The following is a 15363-nucleotide window of genomic DNA, read 5'->3' on the forward strand; positions in this document are numbered from 1 at the left end:
TTAGTATTACTAAGAATTTGGGATAGAGAGAGGTCAAACTTATATGGAATTCTAGCTATTAGCACGTACATGAAAAGTTTTTGAAAACTCACATTTTTTTGAACTTATAACATTCCGAAAAAATTTCGGGATGTTACACCCATGGTGGGCCGATGCGAAAAGAGCGCCATTCCGCAGCCATTCCTGATTTCACCGGACGGGTAACGGGGAACTATCAGGACGGAATCTCACCGGAACGTTTAACTGCTCAGATCACGCGTGGTAACAGAACACAAGGAGTTGAGAAGACAGAACGCGGAGGAGTGGAGGGTTTACCGAGGAACTAGGTGATGGAGTAGATGGATCCTCGGCTTGAGGTGGCCGTGCGGATCCGCTGCCGGAGCCGCGTGGCCGAAGGAGGATGTCGGATCGGGTGGGGACAATCGAGGCAGAGAAGGGTAGGGAAGTGGAGGTGGTCTGGATGGGCTGAGCGGGCGGGCCTCAGCACATGATTTAGCCCACTAGGCCCAGGAAGTGCATTGACCTATGTGGCGGCTCACTTATTGGAATTTCCAACGGCCTTCAAATTTCAATGTTCTCGAAGCTCGAAGTCGGATGGAGCTTGTGCCGTCTTCTGTCTCCATGCAACATTGGAAACGCGTCACTCCAGATTGCACAGTTTGAGCTGTGCATGTGTATATAAAAAGCTACACCCTCCGTTTAAAAGTATAGTCCATTCTAGCTTTGTTGCAAGTCAAATAGAACATATCTTTGATTATCAGTTTATAGGAACTCGTATAATTCAACAATACACACACTACATATTCTTAACATATTTCTCGTGGTGCGTCTAAAAACATAAACTATACAAATGTTTAGTAATTGATGGCTAAAGACAAAAGGAAGTTTTAAATCTACGTGTCTAGATTTGCCAAAACGACCTACAATTCGGAATGAAGGGATTATTATGAAGCGGAGGGAGTGATATTTACATTTTTCATATGGAAAGTCCAAAAATTCGGTTACAATCACCTCTTTTAGACTTTAGATGTTACATCATCTTTCCTTCCACGCCAATGCTCAATGTAATCTGGTGGCTCAAACGCCGACAATATATCATTATCGTGTCAAAATATTTGAAATCTTAGTCACCTCATCATCTCATCGTAATGAACAATGGTTCCTCGAACAAAAGTGAATTTTGAACACCTAGAAAAATTTAAGGGGGTAAGAGCTGGCAGTCCCCTCCATGCGAAATTAATTTGCTGCTATATGAATATTTATTACAACAGTCCTGACGAGATAAACTGGGCAACTCGAAGGACAAGGAGCAGATTTGGGCAACAGTGGTGAACCACCCCAATTTGGACAGGCAAACAAAAAGGATGGAACCGCGAAGCAAAAATGGGAATGAAATTCAAACTCAAGGCTCCCATGGTGGGCGGATGCGAAAAGAGCGCCATCCCGCGGCCATTCCTAATTTCGCCGGATGGGTAATGGGGGAACCATCATGACAAATTCTTGCCGGAATGTTTGACTGCTCAGATCACGTGTCGTAACAGAACACAAAGGGGTTGAGAAGATAGTTTGAGGAGGAGCGGAGGGTTTACCAAGGAACCAGGTGATGGAGTGGATGGATCCTTGGCTTGAGGTGGCCGTGCGGATCCGTTGCCGGAGCCACAGTGCTTGAAGGTGGATGTCAGATCAGGTGGGGACAATCGAGGTAGAGGGAAGTGGAGGTGGTCTGGATGGGCCGAGCTGGCAGGCCTCAGCACATGATTTAGCCCACTGGCCCCAGGAAGTGCATTGATCTGTGCGGCAGCTCACTTATTAGAATTTCCAACAGCCTTCAAATTTCAATGTTCTCGAAGCTCAAAATCGGATGGAGCTGGTGCGGTCTTCCATCTCCATGCAACATTGGAAACTCATCACTCCAGATTGCACAGTTTGAGCTGTGCATGTGTATATAAAAAGCTACACCCTCCGTTTAAAAATATAGTCCATTCTAGCTTTGTTGCAAGTCAAATAGAAAATATCTTTGATTATCAGTTTATAGGAACGCTCGTATAATTCAACAATACACACACTACATATTCTTAATATATTTCTCGTGGTGCGTCTAAAAACATAATTTAAAAATGTTAAACTATACAAATGTTTAGTAATTGATGGCTAAAGACAAAAAGAAGTTTTAAATTTACGTATCTAGATTTGCAAAAACGACATACAATTCGAAATGAAGAGAGTATTATGAAGCAGAGGGAGTGACATTTACATTTTTCATATGGAAAGTCCAAAAATTCGGTTACAGTCACCTCTTTTGGACTTTAGATGTTACATCGTCTTCCCTTCTACGCCAACGCTCAACGTAATCCGGTGGCTCAAACGCCGACAATGTATCAGTATCATGTCAAAATATTTGAAATCTTAGTCACCTCATCATCTCATCGTAAAGAACAATAGTTCCTCGAACAGAAGTGAATTTTGAACACCTGGCAAAATTTCAGTAGGTTAGAGCTGGCAGTCCCCTCCATGGGTATAGCCGTATAATCTATCGTCCGAAAATATGCTCTTGGTCCTTGCCAGACATCATCTACTTGGCAGGAAGCCGAAAGCTAACATCCATGCCATGAGTTTGCAGCAGTCAAGCATTTGAAGTCGGATGCATAAATACTTCTATCTCGTCCAATTAGACCTCTTTCTCTCCAACATTAAATTTTGCAATGAAGAAACCAATGGTATCCACTGGTGACGATGGATCGAACCTCTGAACAAGTTCAGCTTCATGCTCTGTCAACCATTTCCTATACAGGCAATTTTTTTTTCAGAGTTAGAAGAGCAAATTTCAGTAAGCTGCGTATGAAGTTGAAATTTGGATTGTATTCATTACAGAAGAAATATCTGTCCAGCTTGGACAAAAATAAAAGTACTCAGGATGCACCCTGAGAACAATCCAGACCAGTTAGTTGACTGAAAATTGCTAGATTACCAGCAAGTACATGAACTATCCTAGTCCAATTTTTAGGGGCAGTTGCCAATAATTAACATTATAATCAAATGGGATTGTGACTATGAATTCCCAACAAATTAAACAACAATCTTACTCGGTATATGTCTTGTTGAATAGCTCACACGAACCAACAATACCAGGCCCTCCAACTTTTGGGTGCTGAAAAAAATAATGAAAGTGATGTGGGAAAATTTTAGTAATCTGGAACAAATAGCGAACACAATACAGCTTTTAAACAATAATGTGAAGACCGGACCGGAGATCTACCAAATGACAAGATTTTATTCTAAAGTGGCATGTTATTGGTTTAAAACTATCAAATCAAGTTCCTCGGCAACTCAGCCTTGTTGCACAGTTTGAAAAAAAAAAGATTAAGCAGGTATATATCACATAGTTTTGTAATCTATGACCAGCTTGTCTCGAGTTATACTGGCTAGAGTGGTATCTCTGGGGGGTCACTGAAACACCCATCCCAGCCCACGTTTGAAGCCTGGTAACCTTCTTAAGGCTATGCCAGGGGAATGTCTTCCCCTGAGGTCTAGGCTTTCTTTTTTTTTTCTTCAATGGAGTACAGCTTTATTAATTTTTGCTTTCTTATTTTGCAATCTACTTTCCACTACCTGAGTCATGATGTAGTTTATGACAATAGTGATGAAACGTTTGAGCAATGTACAAATTAATCCAGTGCTCCATCGCCCAGCCTATCTTGCAAATAATGGAACTTACCTGTGATACCAGTGACAGAAACTTGTAGGTATCCAATGCATATCTCACCAAGGCCTCATTCTCTCCTGGATTTATAGTACACCTGCAAAGATGAAAAAAAGAGAGAAGTACCAATAAACAGAATATTCACTGAGCTCTCATGTTTCTCCTTTGAATTGTAGGCCACATATACCACAGTACCAGTATGTTGTATGGCATGCAGATAGTGAGATAACAGATGGATAACAATGTAAATTAGTCATTTGTGCACAAACTAGAATTAATACTAAGTTCTTCGATCGAATGGCAATCAAGGATAGTCACTAAAATATATCAACATGGAACTAGTTAGTTGTTTCACTACATGGGTAACGGCAAAACGTAAATCTATGACTAGAGTTATGTCTGGTATTCATGCAGCAATTAAGATGAACTTCGGGCGATAAATCACTACCTGCACTGTAGTATCATGTGCCTGTTCTTTATGTTCAATTTTTGGACAAACAAAAAATGTGACCTTATCACCATTGGTTGCCCAGCTACCAGCTAAAATAACTACTTGCACAAGTTCTTTTTAGTCTTCTACCACAAATGAAGTATAAAAGTTGAACAGAAACTCACGTTGAATAAACAATCACCCCACCTGGGCTAACTAGCTTGACAGCTTGATCAAACATTCTCCTCTGATACTTTGCATGAGTTTTCAGTGACTCTAGAGTTTCCTGTCAGAGTGCAAGGCATATGAAAAAAAGAAACTTCCATGTCATGGTACAAGCAAATATTCTAAGGTGTCAAGGTGCATGCAGATGCACATCAAGCTATTAACCAGAACAGATGACATGTCAAGCTCAATTTGAAAAATCCTTGTCCTCATGAAATGCTTGCCCCCCAAAAAAAATTATATTCAGGAGTTTCATAAATCCAGGTGAAAGTAGATAGACAACGGATTAAATAATATTCTGAAGAGTATCATAAGAGAATGTTAAATTTTAATATTATTTAAAGGCTACTGCAATAGTGCATATCATGTACTGCTACAGGAGTTGGTTGCTTTCCAGGTGGGCAAAATAGTGGCACCATCCACTCTCCAATCACCATGTTTTTCTCAACATTCTAAATTCACAACACAAAACACTGACCATGAACAATGAGCCCAATATTTTAATTTATGAAGAAATCCAAGTCTTTTCTAAGAAGAATGGAACTAACTCCCATTATATCCAGTAAACACTAATTAAACATAGCATCCCTACAATGTTCACCCTTATGTTTTCATTGTTCCTGAGTCTATATGTACTATGTACTTTAAATTTGGACACCATAATTGTTGAAACAGTCCCATGGAGCTTGATCAGATCTCAAGCATGTAAGGTTCTTGCTAATATAAAAGATAGTAGGTGTAGGACCAGGAGTTATTGTTTTTTTCTGACTTTTCATCGCTTCTTGTTTACATAGGATGAACATACAAAGGGAGAAAATGCAGAAGTGAAATTTGAAGGACCTCATGCACTGAGTCACTAAATTAGGTGAAACTTACCTCACCAGCAAAGAGCCGAGGTCTCAAGCCAAGTGCAGAGCATGGAGCATCAAGGAGGACACGATCGAAGCTGTTAGGAAAAAATCCCTTTGACTTTTCAACTCTACCACCAGAGCAATTATTTCTTCCTGGTCCATTCTTCATCCGCCTTAAATTCTTCCTGAGTTCAGCCTTGCTAACATATCTTTTTGGTTCTGGGTTTTGTTCATCTACTGAAAAAAGTTGTTCTGTTTCTGTATCAGGAAAACACTTCATCTAGAGTGGTCTAGTCTACAGGTTGTGTAATAATCAGACTTTTTACTCCTCATTCCAAATAGAAGTTGTTTAGGACATAGAAACTGCCACAATACTTTGAGTAGCAATTTTTATGATATTATTTTAAGTAGAATGAATTGCGTACTATTGAAATAGTCTTCATCCTGAATATTTTTAACATCAAAAATATGTTGTGATTTCTGAATCTATGCATCATTTTATACACTGATACTAAAAAATGTTTTACTAACAAAAATCCTAAAATGAAGTATATTCGCAGTCACTGTTCAAGAATGCCCACACTTTAAACAAGATCAGATCTCCAACACTTGCAAACTGAGCAAGAGTCTCCCATAAGGACTCAGAAGCATAATGCATGAGCTGGCATAATGATGAAAATCATACAAAGAATGGGTGCAAATTTGCATGCTCCTTACCAGACTGCACCACTGTTGTTGTTGAGCTCTCTTCATTTACATTAGTAGCCGTGCCATCTACTGTGACATGGCAAGGGCCAGAGTCCTCTGCCAGTGTCTTAATTGCTTCACAGTGACTATTAACCATCTCAACAATTGTTGCCTCTTCAGTCTTCCGTACAGATTTGAGGGCATCAAGTTTATAAGCTTTAATACAATTCAAATCCATCTCTGAAGCCAACTTCAGAATATCCATCACCTGGAATCTACTTTCATGTTAGAAAGTTAGAGAGGTACAATTACAAAATCTTTTCTTAAACATGCAGGATAACTTTTTCGAACAAACATGCAGGACATCTGCATGTCATTGCATTAAGGGCATGTTTGGCATGGGTTTGGAGCTGAACTCCACCAACTCCAGCCAATTTTCTAGCCAAACACCCCAACTCCAAAACTCCATGGAGCTCCAAAACTCTGGAGTTGTAGTTCAAATAAACTTGGAGTTTTGGAGCACCTCTTTTGCAACTCCAGAAAGCTCGAATATGGACCTAGACGTGGAGTTCTGGGCTAATTACCCACCATTGCCACTGCTTAAAAAAAAAAGTTTCAATCTTTCTTTTTTTTCTTCCCCCGTGCCTCCCTGCCCACACCTTCCTCCCCTGCTGCCCGCCCTCCCCGCCGCCGCTGCCAGCGGCTCGCCATCCCCAGTCGCGCCACCTTGTCCCCTCCTCCTCGCAGCTCGCCACCACCGCCATCGGTGTCCCTTCCTCCCTAGCCGCACCACCCGCCCTCTCCTCCACGCAGCTCGCCGCCACCGCCGGCGGCGGCCCCTTCCTCCCCGGCTGCACCACCCCGCCCTCCCCAAACGCTGCTCGGTACCTCCTCTCCTCGGCCCGCTCCTCCGCTGCCGCCGGCTGGCGAGGCTCATGCCATCCATCCTCGCCAAACCACTCTACCTCACCTCCGGCGCCGACTCCGCGCTCCACCTCCTCTAGGAGCCGTTGTCGGGGGCGCCTCCGTCACTCCAGCTCTTCAACGCCCTATGATGCAGGACCATGGGGACGCGCCACTCAGGCCTGCTTGGCCGCCACGCCGCGCTCCTCCCGGCGGTGGACTCCGACGAGTGGGAGGACGGTAAGGAGGAGAGCGTATGACGTGTGGGTCCCGCGAACCAAGGGCAACAATGGCAATACACCTTGAAAATCATGTTTTTGGAGTTGAGAACACCCTTGTAGCCAAACACCACATCTAGACAGCTCCAACTCCACCCAAAGCTAGCTCCACCTGGAGTTTTGGAGTGGAGCTGCTCCAGGTAGAGTTGGAGCCATGCCAAACAGGCCCCAAAGAAGGGTTGAAGTGTGTTTATAAGGGTGAATCACCCTAAATAATAGGAAAATATCCATTTTACTACCCTCACCAATCAACTTTGTTTGCCTAACCCCTTGAACAAAATTTAAGCTAGGTTGAATGCAAATGAGTTAGGCCCCTTGCTCCAACTGCACACCATATAAGTGTTGCACAGAAAAAAAAAAAACTGCACGCACCACTTATAGCCAGCATTTTGTTATGAAAGGATATATGCGTTCGTGAAGCTATAAGAGACTCAAAACCTTGATCCAGGTATATTGGTTTAATCTGAAAGGAATAATTCACCTTATTGTGAGATCTATCAAGGGCAACAACTTCTCCTTTGTCCCTCATAAGGATACCAATTGCTGTTGTTTTTCCTCCTGGAGCTGCACACATATCTAGTATTCGCTCTCCTGGCTGAGGATCTATAAATGGGACGCACAATAGAGATCAGGCAAAAATCTTTTAGCGATGCAGTACAAAATAATGGATTGTACAACATGCAACAATGAATCAATGCAGAGAGGTAAGCATCATTACAGCCCAAGATTCAACTGTTTATTTCTAGCAAGATCATGTGATTTTTAAAACAACTTAGCAAATGGTTTTGGTTAAAGCTGCAAACTCAAGGAAGCCCTAGTTTCTCTCTCGACTAGAAGCCAACAGATGCAATTAACTCTTCTAACATTTGCAAATTGAACATGGAATTTGTTCCAGAAACAAAAAAGTTGAATACACATGTCTCCATGTTTCATCACGAGTGCTTCATATTATTTGAAGCATCCTCTAAATAACCGTTCAGCTAATTCAATTTTCTTAGTCATGATAATCAGTTTTGTATACTTCAGTACCTGGGTTTAAACTAACACAATCTAAATAAGTACTGCATGTTCAATATCTGTAAAAAAAATCATACCAAGGACACAAGCGGCCACAACACTTGGTAAGTTTTGAAGAAATATCTCCCCTTCAAGCACATCTAATGACAAAATGAATGAATAATTAGGCTTAGTGATTTGAAGCGACAAAAAAATAATATGACAAAGAATAGTGCAATACAGTAGTTGATGCATTTATATCAACTCAATTAGGGTATTGATTTGGTAATGCTAACGAGAAAAGTAGATTGATAAAATTCAAAAGTAGGTATGCATGTAACAAAATTAAGCATGTGTCAACATTTGACACCATTTTACAGAAGTGATTCTTGGGTCTGCTTCTAATGGAAACTGAAGCCCAAACAAAACTTAAGGTATGCTCTGTTTCTATTCTTTTTGGAAAAAGAGGTGGAGCGGAGCTTATCCAGATGTAATTCCTTGGTAGCTGCCACAAGAGAACAGCGGGGCAAAGAACCAATGCTAGGCTGTTTGGCAAGCTTGGCTAGCTGCGCAAATTGTAGCTAAAGGTTGAAATGATATAAATACCATTCAGATAAATGGTAATCTATTGTTTGCTAATCAAGGGTCAATATAATTTGTCATCAATTTATTACTAAAAATGTAAGGCGGTGTATCTGTCTTTCATGCAGATTGCTGTGATACACTGAAAGATGCTTATATACGCTGCTGAAAATTATCTGAAAAATGTAAGAAATATGCAGATATACCATTGAAAGATGGGAGCTTGTATACTCTCTCAGTCATCTCTACTGCAATCCCATGAAGAACACGAAATATTCCAGATCTCGACATTGCAGCAGTCCCTTGACCAATGTACAAACCCTTCCTTTCTTCATAATGTACATCTGCAACATGGAGTATATAGCTTTATGATTATGCCATCTTTTATCAAGGAAAAAACTTGCAGCATGAGATAGAAATAATAGAACACAGAGCAACCATCTATGCCAAGGGACACTCAGAAGTCACAAAGGAAACAAAATCAGTTTATTTAACAAGTATAAAAGAACTAAAACTTCCATTAAAAAAGCTTGCCTGATTGCAATCCCTGTAAAACAGTTCCTCGTGTTATACCCACAGCCCACCCACCATCCTTGACAGGCTGCTCAACAGCAACTGAGACTGCAACCTTATCACCCTTTTCAACATGTGAACTACAAGCTAACACACCAGGGACAAACACCTGAAGACAAAGCAAATTTGGAGAAAAAGGATCAAATGAGTAGTACAGATTTTCCAGTAGCAATGAACTTGTGTAGATGGTATATGACCACATTTCAAAATAAAAATGAAAAAGGAAAAAATAGCAACTGTTTCAAACAGTATCCAGTCTAGCACCATGGACTACACATTCAATTCAATTTTACTATGTCCAACCAAAGAAAGAGCAAACTAGTTTGATTATTAAAGTTCAACATAATAACCACTGTGAACTTGTTCAGCAAATACAGCAGAATATAAAAGTGTTCCCTGATAACATATGCTTGTGAAACAGAAAAAGAACATAATGAAATTAATTGATTAAAGTTTACTCTTCCAGTCTTCCTTCTCAAAGATTCTTCCATGGACGATACCCATGAATCTTGATGCAATTTAATTATCAAAAATATCAAGGTTGCGTTCTCAAGACCAGCAGAATCATAATTTAGAACAGATCTGGTGGTGAATAATCACAAATAGTGAAATGAGCACACAATGTTCAGCACGTGTCACTCTGAATGGTGCAGACTGAATCTGATGGTTTGTATTACACGTTGAAGGGAATTAATAAAATACGACTATACGAGATAATTCAGGACATCTTTCACCAAATGTCTATCAGTTTTTGTTGATTTATATCATCCTCTGAGATCACAATTGATGACAATGTAGCAGGTTCTCATCCTATTTTTAGGGCTGGCTCTCGTTCGACTCATTTGCTAGAAAAGACAGAATATACCTGGGCACCTCGAAGAACTGATTCTGCACATTTTCGACTTACAATTACTTCCTTAACAGATTGGTTTGGTTGGCTATTATAATTCAACACATGCGGCCCTGATCCCTGAACAAACAAAACGTTTTCAAGGCCAGCGTAGGGACACTTCTGGACCAGGGAGCTCTGTTCATGTGGTTGGTCTCCACCATTCTGCTCAACAATCTCCACGCCATTGATTCCATCAGAGAGCCCATTTTCACATACTAGGTCCATAAGTTTATGCATGACAGCATCAGTGGAAGACTTAAGAGTATTGACACGAATACAAGAATAACGAGAAGGATGCCTGAGTAGGAAGCAATAGTTAGTCATAGAACAGTAATAGTTGTCATGGATTAAAAATTAGCAGGGAAGTTCAGAACAAGCTCCCTAAACAGATATCAGTTACTTAAATAAGCACCTACTAACTAAGACTTATTCTACTTCATACTTCTGAAAAAGCATGTAGCAAGCCCAAGTGCCTGCATTTGATTAAATATATAGAACGCATAATGCATTTGATTAACTTGTACAAAGACACAGATCATAATCATATATTAGAAAGCCTAAAAAGCTGCAGGGCAGCAAATATCCATGTGATGGATGTGCTGAACAGCATGCAACCCGGAATACATTTAAAATCTTGAGCAATTACTCCTAGTTGTCCGTTGCCTAGATCCTGAAAACCAGTATTTTTCAAATATCCATATATCCGTCTTGCTAATTCTGACTCATTCTTTTATCTGCCCAATGGATGGACTGATGTAAGTAAGAGTGGAGCGTGTTAGCTGTTAAGCTTGGGATGTGCTGGGATCAGCGTTTCATTTGACTCCGTTCCATCCTACAATTCGCTGTTAATCTGCAGAGCTGCTCCTCTAGAACATCACACTAAAAAGGTAGACTGCCCCAGAACTTGGACTAAAAGGAAATGCAGCGATCCTAGAATCAGCAGGAACCAACTGACAGGGAGAAGGGGGCAAAGCCAGAGCCAGCCTCTAGCAGGCGGGGCTGCACTCACGCGAGGGCCTCGGAGATGCGGGCGAAGCGGTCCCGGCCGTACGCGGCGGCGAAGTACTCCTCCACTTCCGGCTGCCACCGCAGCTTCGGGCTGAACGTGTACCGCCCCGCGTCGGCGGCGGGCGCCGCCGCCGCCGAGGGAGAGGGGGAGGAGGAGGAGGAGTCCATCCGCGGCGACGGCGGCCGGCCGCGGGGCGAAGGCGGATGGGGCGGTGATGGGGAGCGAGGAAGCGGCGAGATGGAGAGCACGAGACGAGGGGTGGAGCTGTGGAAGAGGGGCGGCTGAAGGGGGGAAGCCTGGCGTAGTCGCGCAGAGCTGGCGGCTGGAATCGGGGAGGGAGGCAGGGGTTTTGCAGGGCTTTGGCCCTTGGAGCCAAAACTGGTCATGAGACTATCTTTAACCATAACACCTAAAATACGACATGTTCCACATTTGAACAGCGCTACAGGTAAACAGTTTAGTACCCATTTTGGTCTTCTCCAACAATAAAATTTTAAAGAAAATCTTTTCTGCAAATAGATCTTTGGAGGAGAGGATACTCAAATTTAAGTTGTGCCTCTCGTGGCACGCAGAATGGGTCTCCTGTACACGTACTCTATTGGATGCTGAAACAGTACTACCGGAGACTCATTTTAGGTTTGGGTGCCCTTATGGATCACCCGTTGAAGACGGTCCAAGAGAATAGAATCACCTATTGAAGACGGTCCAAGAGAATAGGAAAATTGTTCCATAGCATCTATCATGACTTCCATAGACTACTATTAAAAGAAAAAAGAAAAGTTTGTTCTGTAAAATACCACTGAAGTATTATCGGAACTTACCATTCTGTTACATCTCGTCAGAAACTCGGAGTAACTTGAAAAAAATACCCTCCAAAAGGAAACACGCATGCACAACACGTAAGAAACACATGAGAAATTTGCTGTATGCAAACAATTAGTTTCGCATATTTGACATCCGAAATATTTTGCTTCACAATTTTGACGCCCGAAAGGTTAGGTTGTTGATTCTGTGACATTCTTCTCTTTTTAATCTATTTTCTTTTGCTTTAATTATTTTAGCCTATCAAATGACGCATGTGCCCTTGCCATGTATGCTGAACTTATTTTGACGTTCAAATGCAGTTAACTGCTAAGATTTTTTGTGAACTATTCAACCTATTTGGTTGAGATGAGTGAACATGAACTATATGTATAAACTTATTGCGTAAACCCTGACGGGATGTATATGGCTATGAACTGGTGCCATTTTGCGCTGCAACAATATATTGTGGCATGCCACTTGGTGTGGTTGCAAAGTTCATGTGAAACATGTTATGAAATGTAGGGGTGGATAACGAGCTGGCTCAGCTCGGCTCGCCTTAGTCCGGCTCACTAATATAACGAGCTAGCTCGGCTCAACTTGTTATCCTAACGAGCACAAAAACCTGCTCGGCTCGGCTCGGCTCGATCCAGCTCGTCGCGAGCCGTTGCCTGATTCCGTCGCTGAGGATAGCAGGGTCCTCATCCATGGTAGAGAAGGCAGCAGGGGCTTGGGGCCAGGAGCACGGCGGCGCCTCGGCGCAACAAGGTCGAGGCTGGAATCATGGCAACGCAGCATGGAGCTGAGCCGCGGCAGGAACCGAATCTTGCAATTGAATCAAGAACAAAGGAAATGCCATTCTGATCCAAAAGAAAACAAAGGAAGCACAAGATTACATGATGAAGGTGAAGAATAAAATCCAGGTAGAGAAGAAACTCTATGTACCCGCCAATCGGCATGAACTCCGCAAGCACGGGCCGCGGCTCCCCGAACCAAACCAGCAACACCCAATCACGATGCCACAAGCTCAGCCATGGCCGACGCATCCTGCGAGATCTAATTTCTCGCAAGCAAGCAGCAGAGAGTAGATAGGATTTGAGGCCAAGTTTGCTAGGGGCTATGGCAGTGGATCGTGAACGAGCGACTACGGAGGATGCAGACGAGCGGCAGCGTGGGTGAGGGGCGGGGCGAGCGGCCACATGGGTCAGACAAGTGCCGGCAGGCGAGCAGCTGCGTGGGTCAGGGGCGAGCGGCCGCGCGAGTCAGGGGCAGTGTGTCTTGTATAGTTAAGGGGCTAAGATGGTCATTTCCGGTGTCCAACGTAGCAAAAAGAAAAGGGAACCGATATAAAAAGGTGAAAATGTCAGGAAATCAAGCAACCTTATGTTTTAGGTGTCAAATATGCGAAGCAAACGTTTCACACGTTAAATGTGCGAAACCACATGTTAGGGATGTCAATAGAGCAAATTCCTCAGAAACACGCTGCATGCTAGACCGCCACTCGCCAGCCCTAGGCGACGCCGCCGCCTGGAGGTGCGCCGTGTGCTGGCTTGGACGTCAGCCGGTCCTGGCGATGTCGTGCGCCGGCTTAGGCAGCCCGCGCCGCCGGTCCTAGCGACACCGCACGCCGGCTTGGGCTGTGGGGTCCCCGCGGTGAGGCTGTGGGGCACCAAGACGGCCAGTCGTGGTGGGCCGGCGCGGCCGCGGAGACATCTTCGAAGCAGCAGGTGGTCGGGTGGTGGTGCGAGTACGCGGCGTCCCTACCCCGGCACCTCTCCCTCTCTTTCAATGCTAAAGAAATGCACAACCAAATCCAAGGAGGAAGGAGTCCGTTCCACGATGACCATATTCCGAAAATCCTACCCACCTAAAGGCAAGGGCAATGCTTACGGCTCAACGAGAAATAGGAGTGGCACCATGTCAGGTGAGCATTAGTTAATGACTTTTCCACAATGTGTGTGGCTAAAAGCAAGCCTTAAGGTGGGCCCTACATCAGTGAAAAAAAAAGTACAGCACCAATACTGCACGATGAGAGAGAGATGGGATTACCAAGAAAGTGGAGAGACAAAAATATTTTTCTATCCCTTGCGGTCGACAACAAGCTTGCGGTGCATTTTAAGCTGTGGTGCATCTCCACAGTGTATATTGCTCATCTCAAGATTATTTTACTCCCTTAAGGTCACTTTTTTACCACATTGTGGCTGCCCTAAGTCTATTTATCTTCCACTTTGAGATTCTGCTGCAGTCAAAGTGAACGGTTGTATTTCTTTCTCCTCTCTCGGGTCGCACGCTAGGTGATGAGCAGGACAACACGTCAGGGGCTCATGGCAGGCATGCAGGAAGGACGGCTGGACGGGGCAGCTTGCAGGTTACAGGTTGGTTGCTATCTCTCCAAGGTTCGATTTTAAACTTCAAACTTGATTTTCTCTCTAATACCGCATCCAACTTTAATTCCATTTAAATTATAGTGTTTACTACAGTTTTATTAACAAAATGAGCTCTAATATGCCTATACTTTTAAAACTTTTAAATATCAACATTTTAAATATTCAAGTTCAACATTTTAGATACACTACTTCAATATTTCTAGATACGTTATTTCAACATTCTAGATTCTGCTCCTACTGCTGTCCAACATCATGGTCCAGTATTCTTCTTTGATTGTTTAAGCAAACAGCTGTCTAAATTGATATGGTTTATGGGCCATTTCAGACCTTATATTGGGTTGTTGCTGGATCGTAGATGTCTAGGCTAAGTACCTTCCGGAAGACAGATAGGTGCCCCTATATCCACCCTCGAGGCTAATGGATCTCTAAAAAACAAACGTGATGAGAGGGAAAAGCATGTGGATCCTAGTGGTGGTAGGCAAAGGACTTCATTTTATTAGCCTCCTTACATCTAGAGATGACGATGTTGGAGCCGACGTGAGCACATGAAAAATATTTACTGCGAGAAAGAGAAAACCCTAAATAAAAAAACTAGTAAAACTACTTAAAAGTAGCAGTATAATAGGTGGAGTAGGGGGCTGGACCGGCCTACCTCCCCATCGCTACTATTGAGCTCACCAAAGTAGGAGAGGGAGGGGTTGAAGTTTAAGCCCCGACCTTACATCCAAGCAGGGAGGGATCCAGCGTGAGGGCGGAGGGGAGGGTGGCTGGAGCTCCCCAAAGTTAAATTCTTGGATCCGCCACTGCATCCAAGTTATAAGTCTCAACTAACACAGATGTTCTAAGTTTGCTGATAACAAGGGGCTCACCCGATCATTAGTATACTTAATGTTGGAGATAGTTTCTATGGGCAGGTGATGATTACAAAGAGGGCTCGATCAATTTAGGGTACAACTATTACATCCTTTAAGATTTGATAAATAGTATATCCAAATATTATCTTGACATTGCATTAATTTCCATAAAAAAGGATTAACATGATCAAGGGG

At 42.9% G+C, this 15363-nt stretch overlaps 1 protein-coding gene across 3 annotated transcripts; it reads right to left on the minus strand.

Moving 5' to 3' along the window:
* Positions 1–2152: 2152 nt before the first annotated feature.
* LOC112897442 (putative methyltransferase NSUN6) lies at positions 2153–11571 on the minus strand. 3 transcript variants are annotated; one of them, XM_025965731.1, is made up of 12 exons: positions 11127–11561; positions 10091–10415; positions 9187–9334; positions 8859–8996; positions 8169–8231; positions 7556–7677; positions 5924–6161; positions 5232–5458; positions 4316–4416; positions 3716–3797; positions 3084–3148; positions 2153–2783 (listed from the first exon to the last, which is right to left on the minus strand). In XM_025965731.1, exons 1-12 carry the CDS (start codon positions 11528–11530, stop codon positions 2669–2671), a joined length of 2028 nt encoding a protein of 675 aa, XP_025821516.1. In that variant the 5' UTR covers positions 11531–11561; the 3' UTR covers positions 2153–2668. The 3 variants fall into 3 exon arrangements, 2 of the variants coding, with proteins under 2 accessions (XP_025821516.1, XP_025821517.1); XM_025965732.1 differs by having other exon boundaries at positions 5232–5443; positions 11127–11557; XR_003229669.1 differs by having other exon boundaries at positions 2629–2783; positions 5237–5458; positions 11127–11571.
* Positions 11572–15363: the final 3792 nt, after the last annotated feature.

This window comes from Panicum hallii, chromosome 6, assembly GCF_002211085.1.
Source record: "Panicum hallii strain FIL2 chromosome 6, PHallii_v3.1, whole genome shotgun sequence".
In the NCBI taxonomy this organism is placed as follows: domain Eukaryota; kingdom Viridiplantae; phylum Streptophyta; class Magnoliopsida; order Poales; family Poaceae; genus Panicum; species Panicum hallii.

Excerpts from the sequence above, each read along its gene's own strand:
- LOC112897442 (XM_025965731.1), bottom strand. The coding sequence starts at position 11,530 with ATGGTTAAAGATAGTCTCATGACCAGTTTTGGCTCCAAGGGCCAAAGC. Across the intron at positions 3,149-3,715 it reads TTCTGTCACTGGTATCACAG|CACCCAAAAGTTGGAGGGCC; the intron begins GTAAGTTCCATT and ends TATTTTTTTCAG. Across the intron at positions 2,784-3,083 it reads TTCAACAAGACATATACCGA|GAAATGGTTGACAGAGCATG; the intron begins GTAAGATTGTTG and ends TTGCCTGTATAG.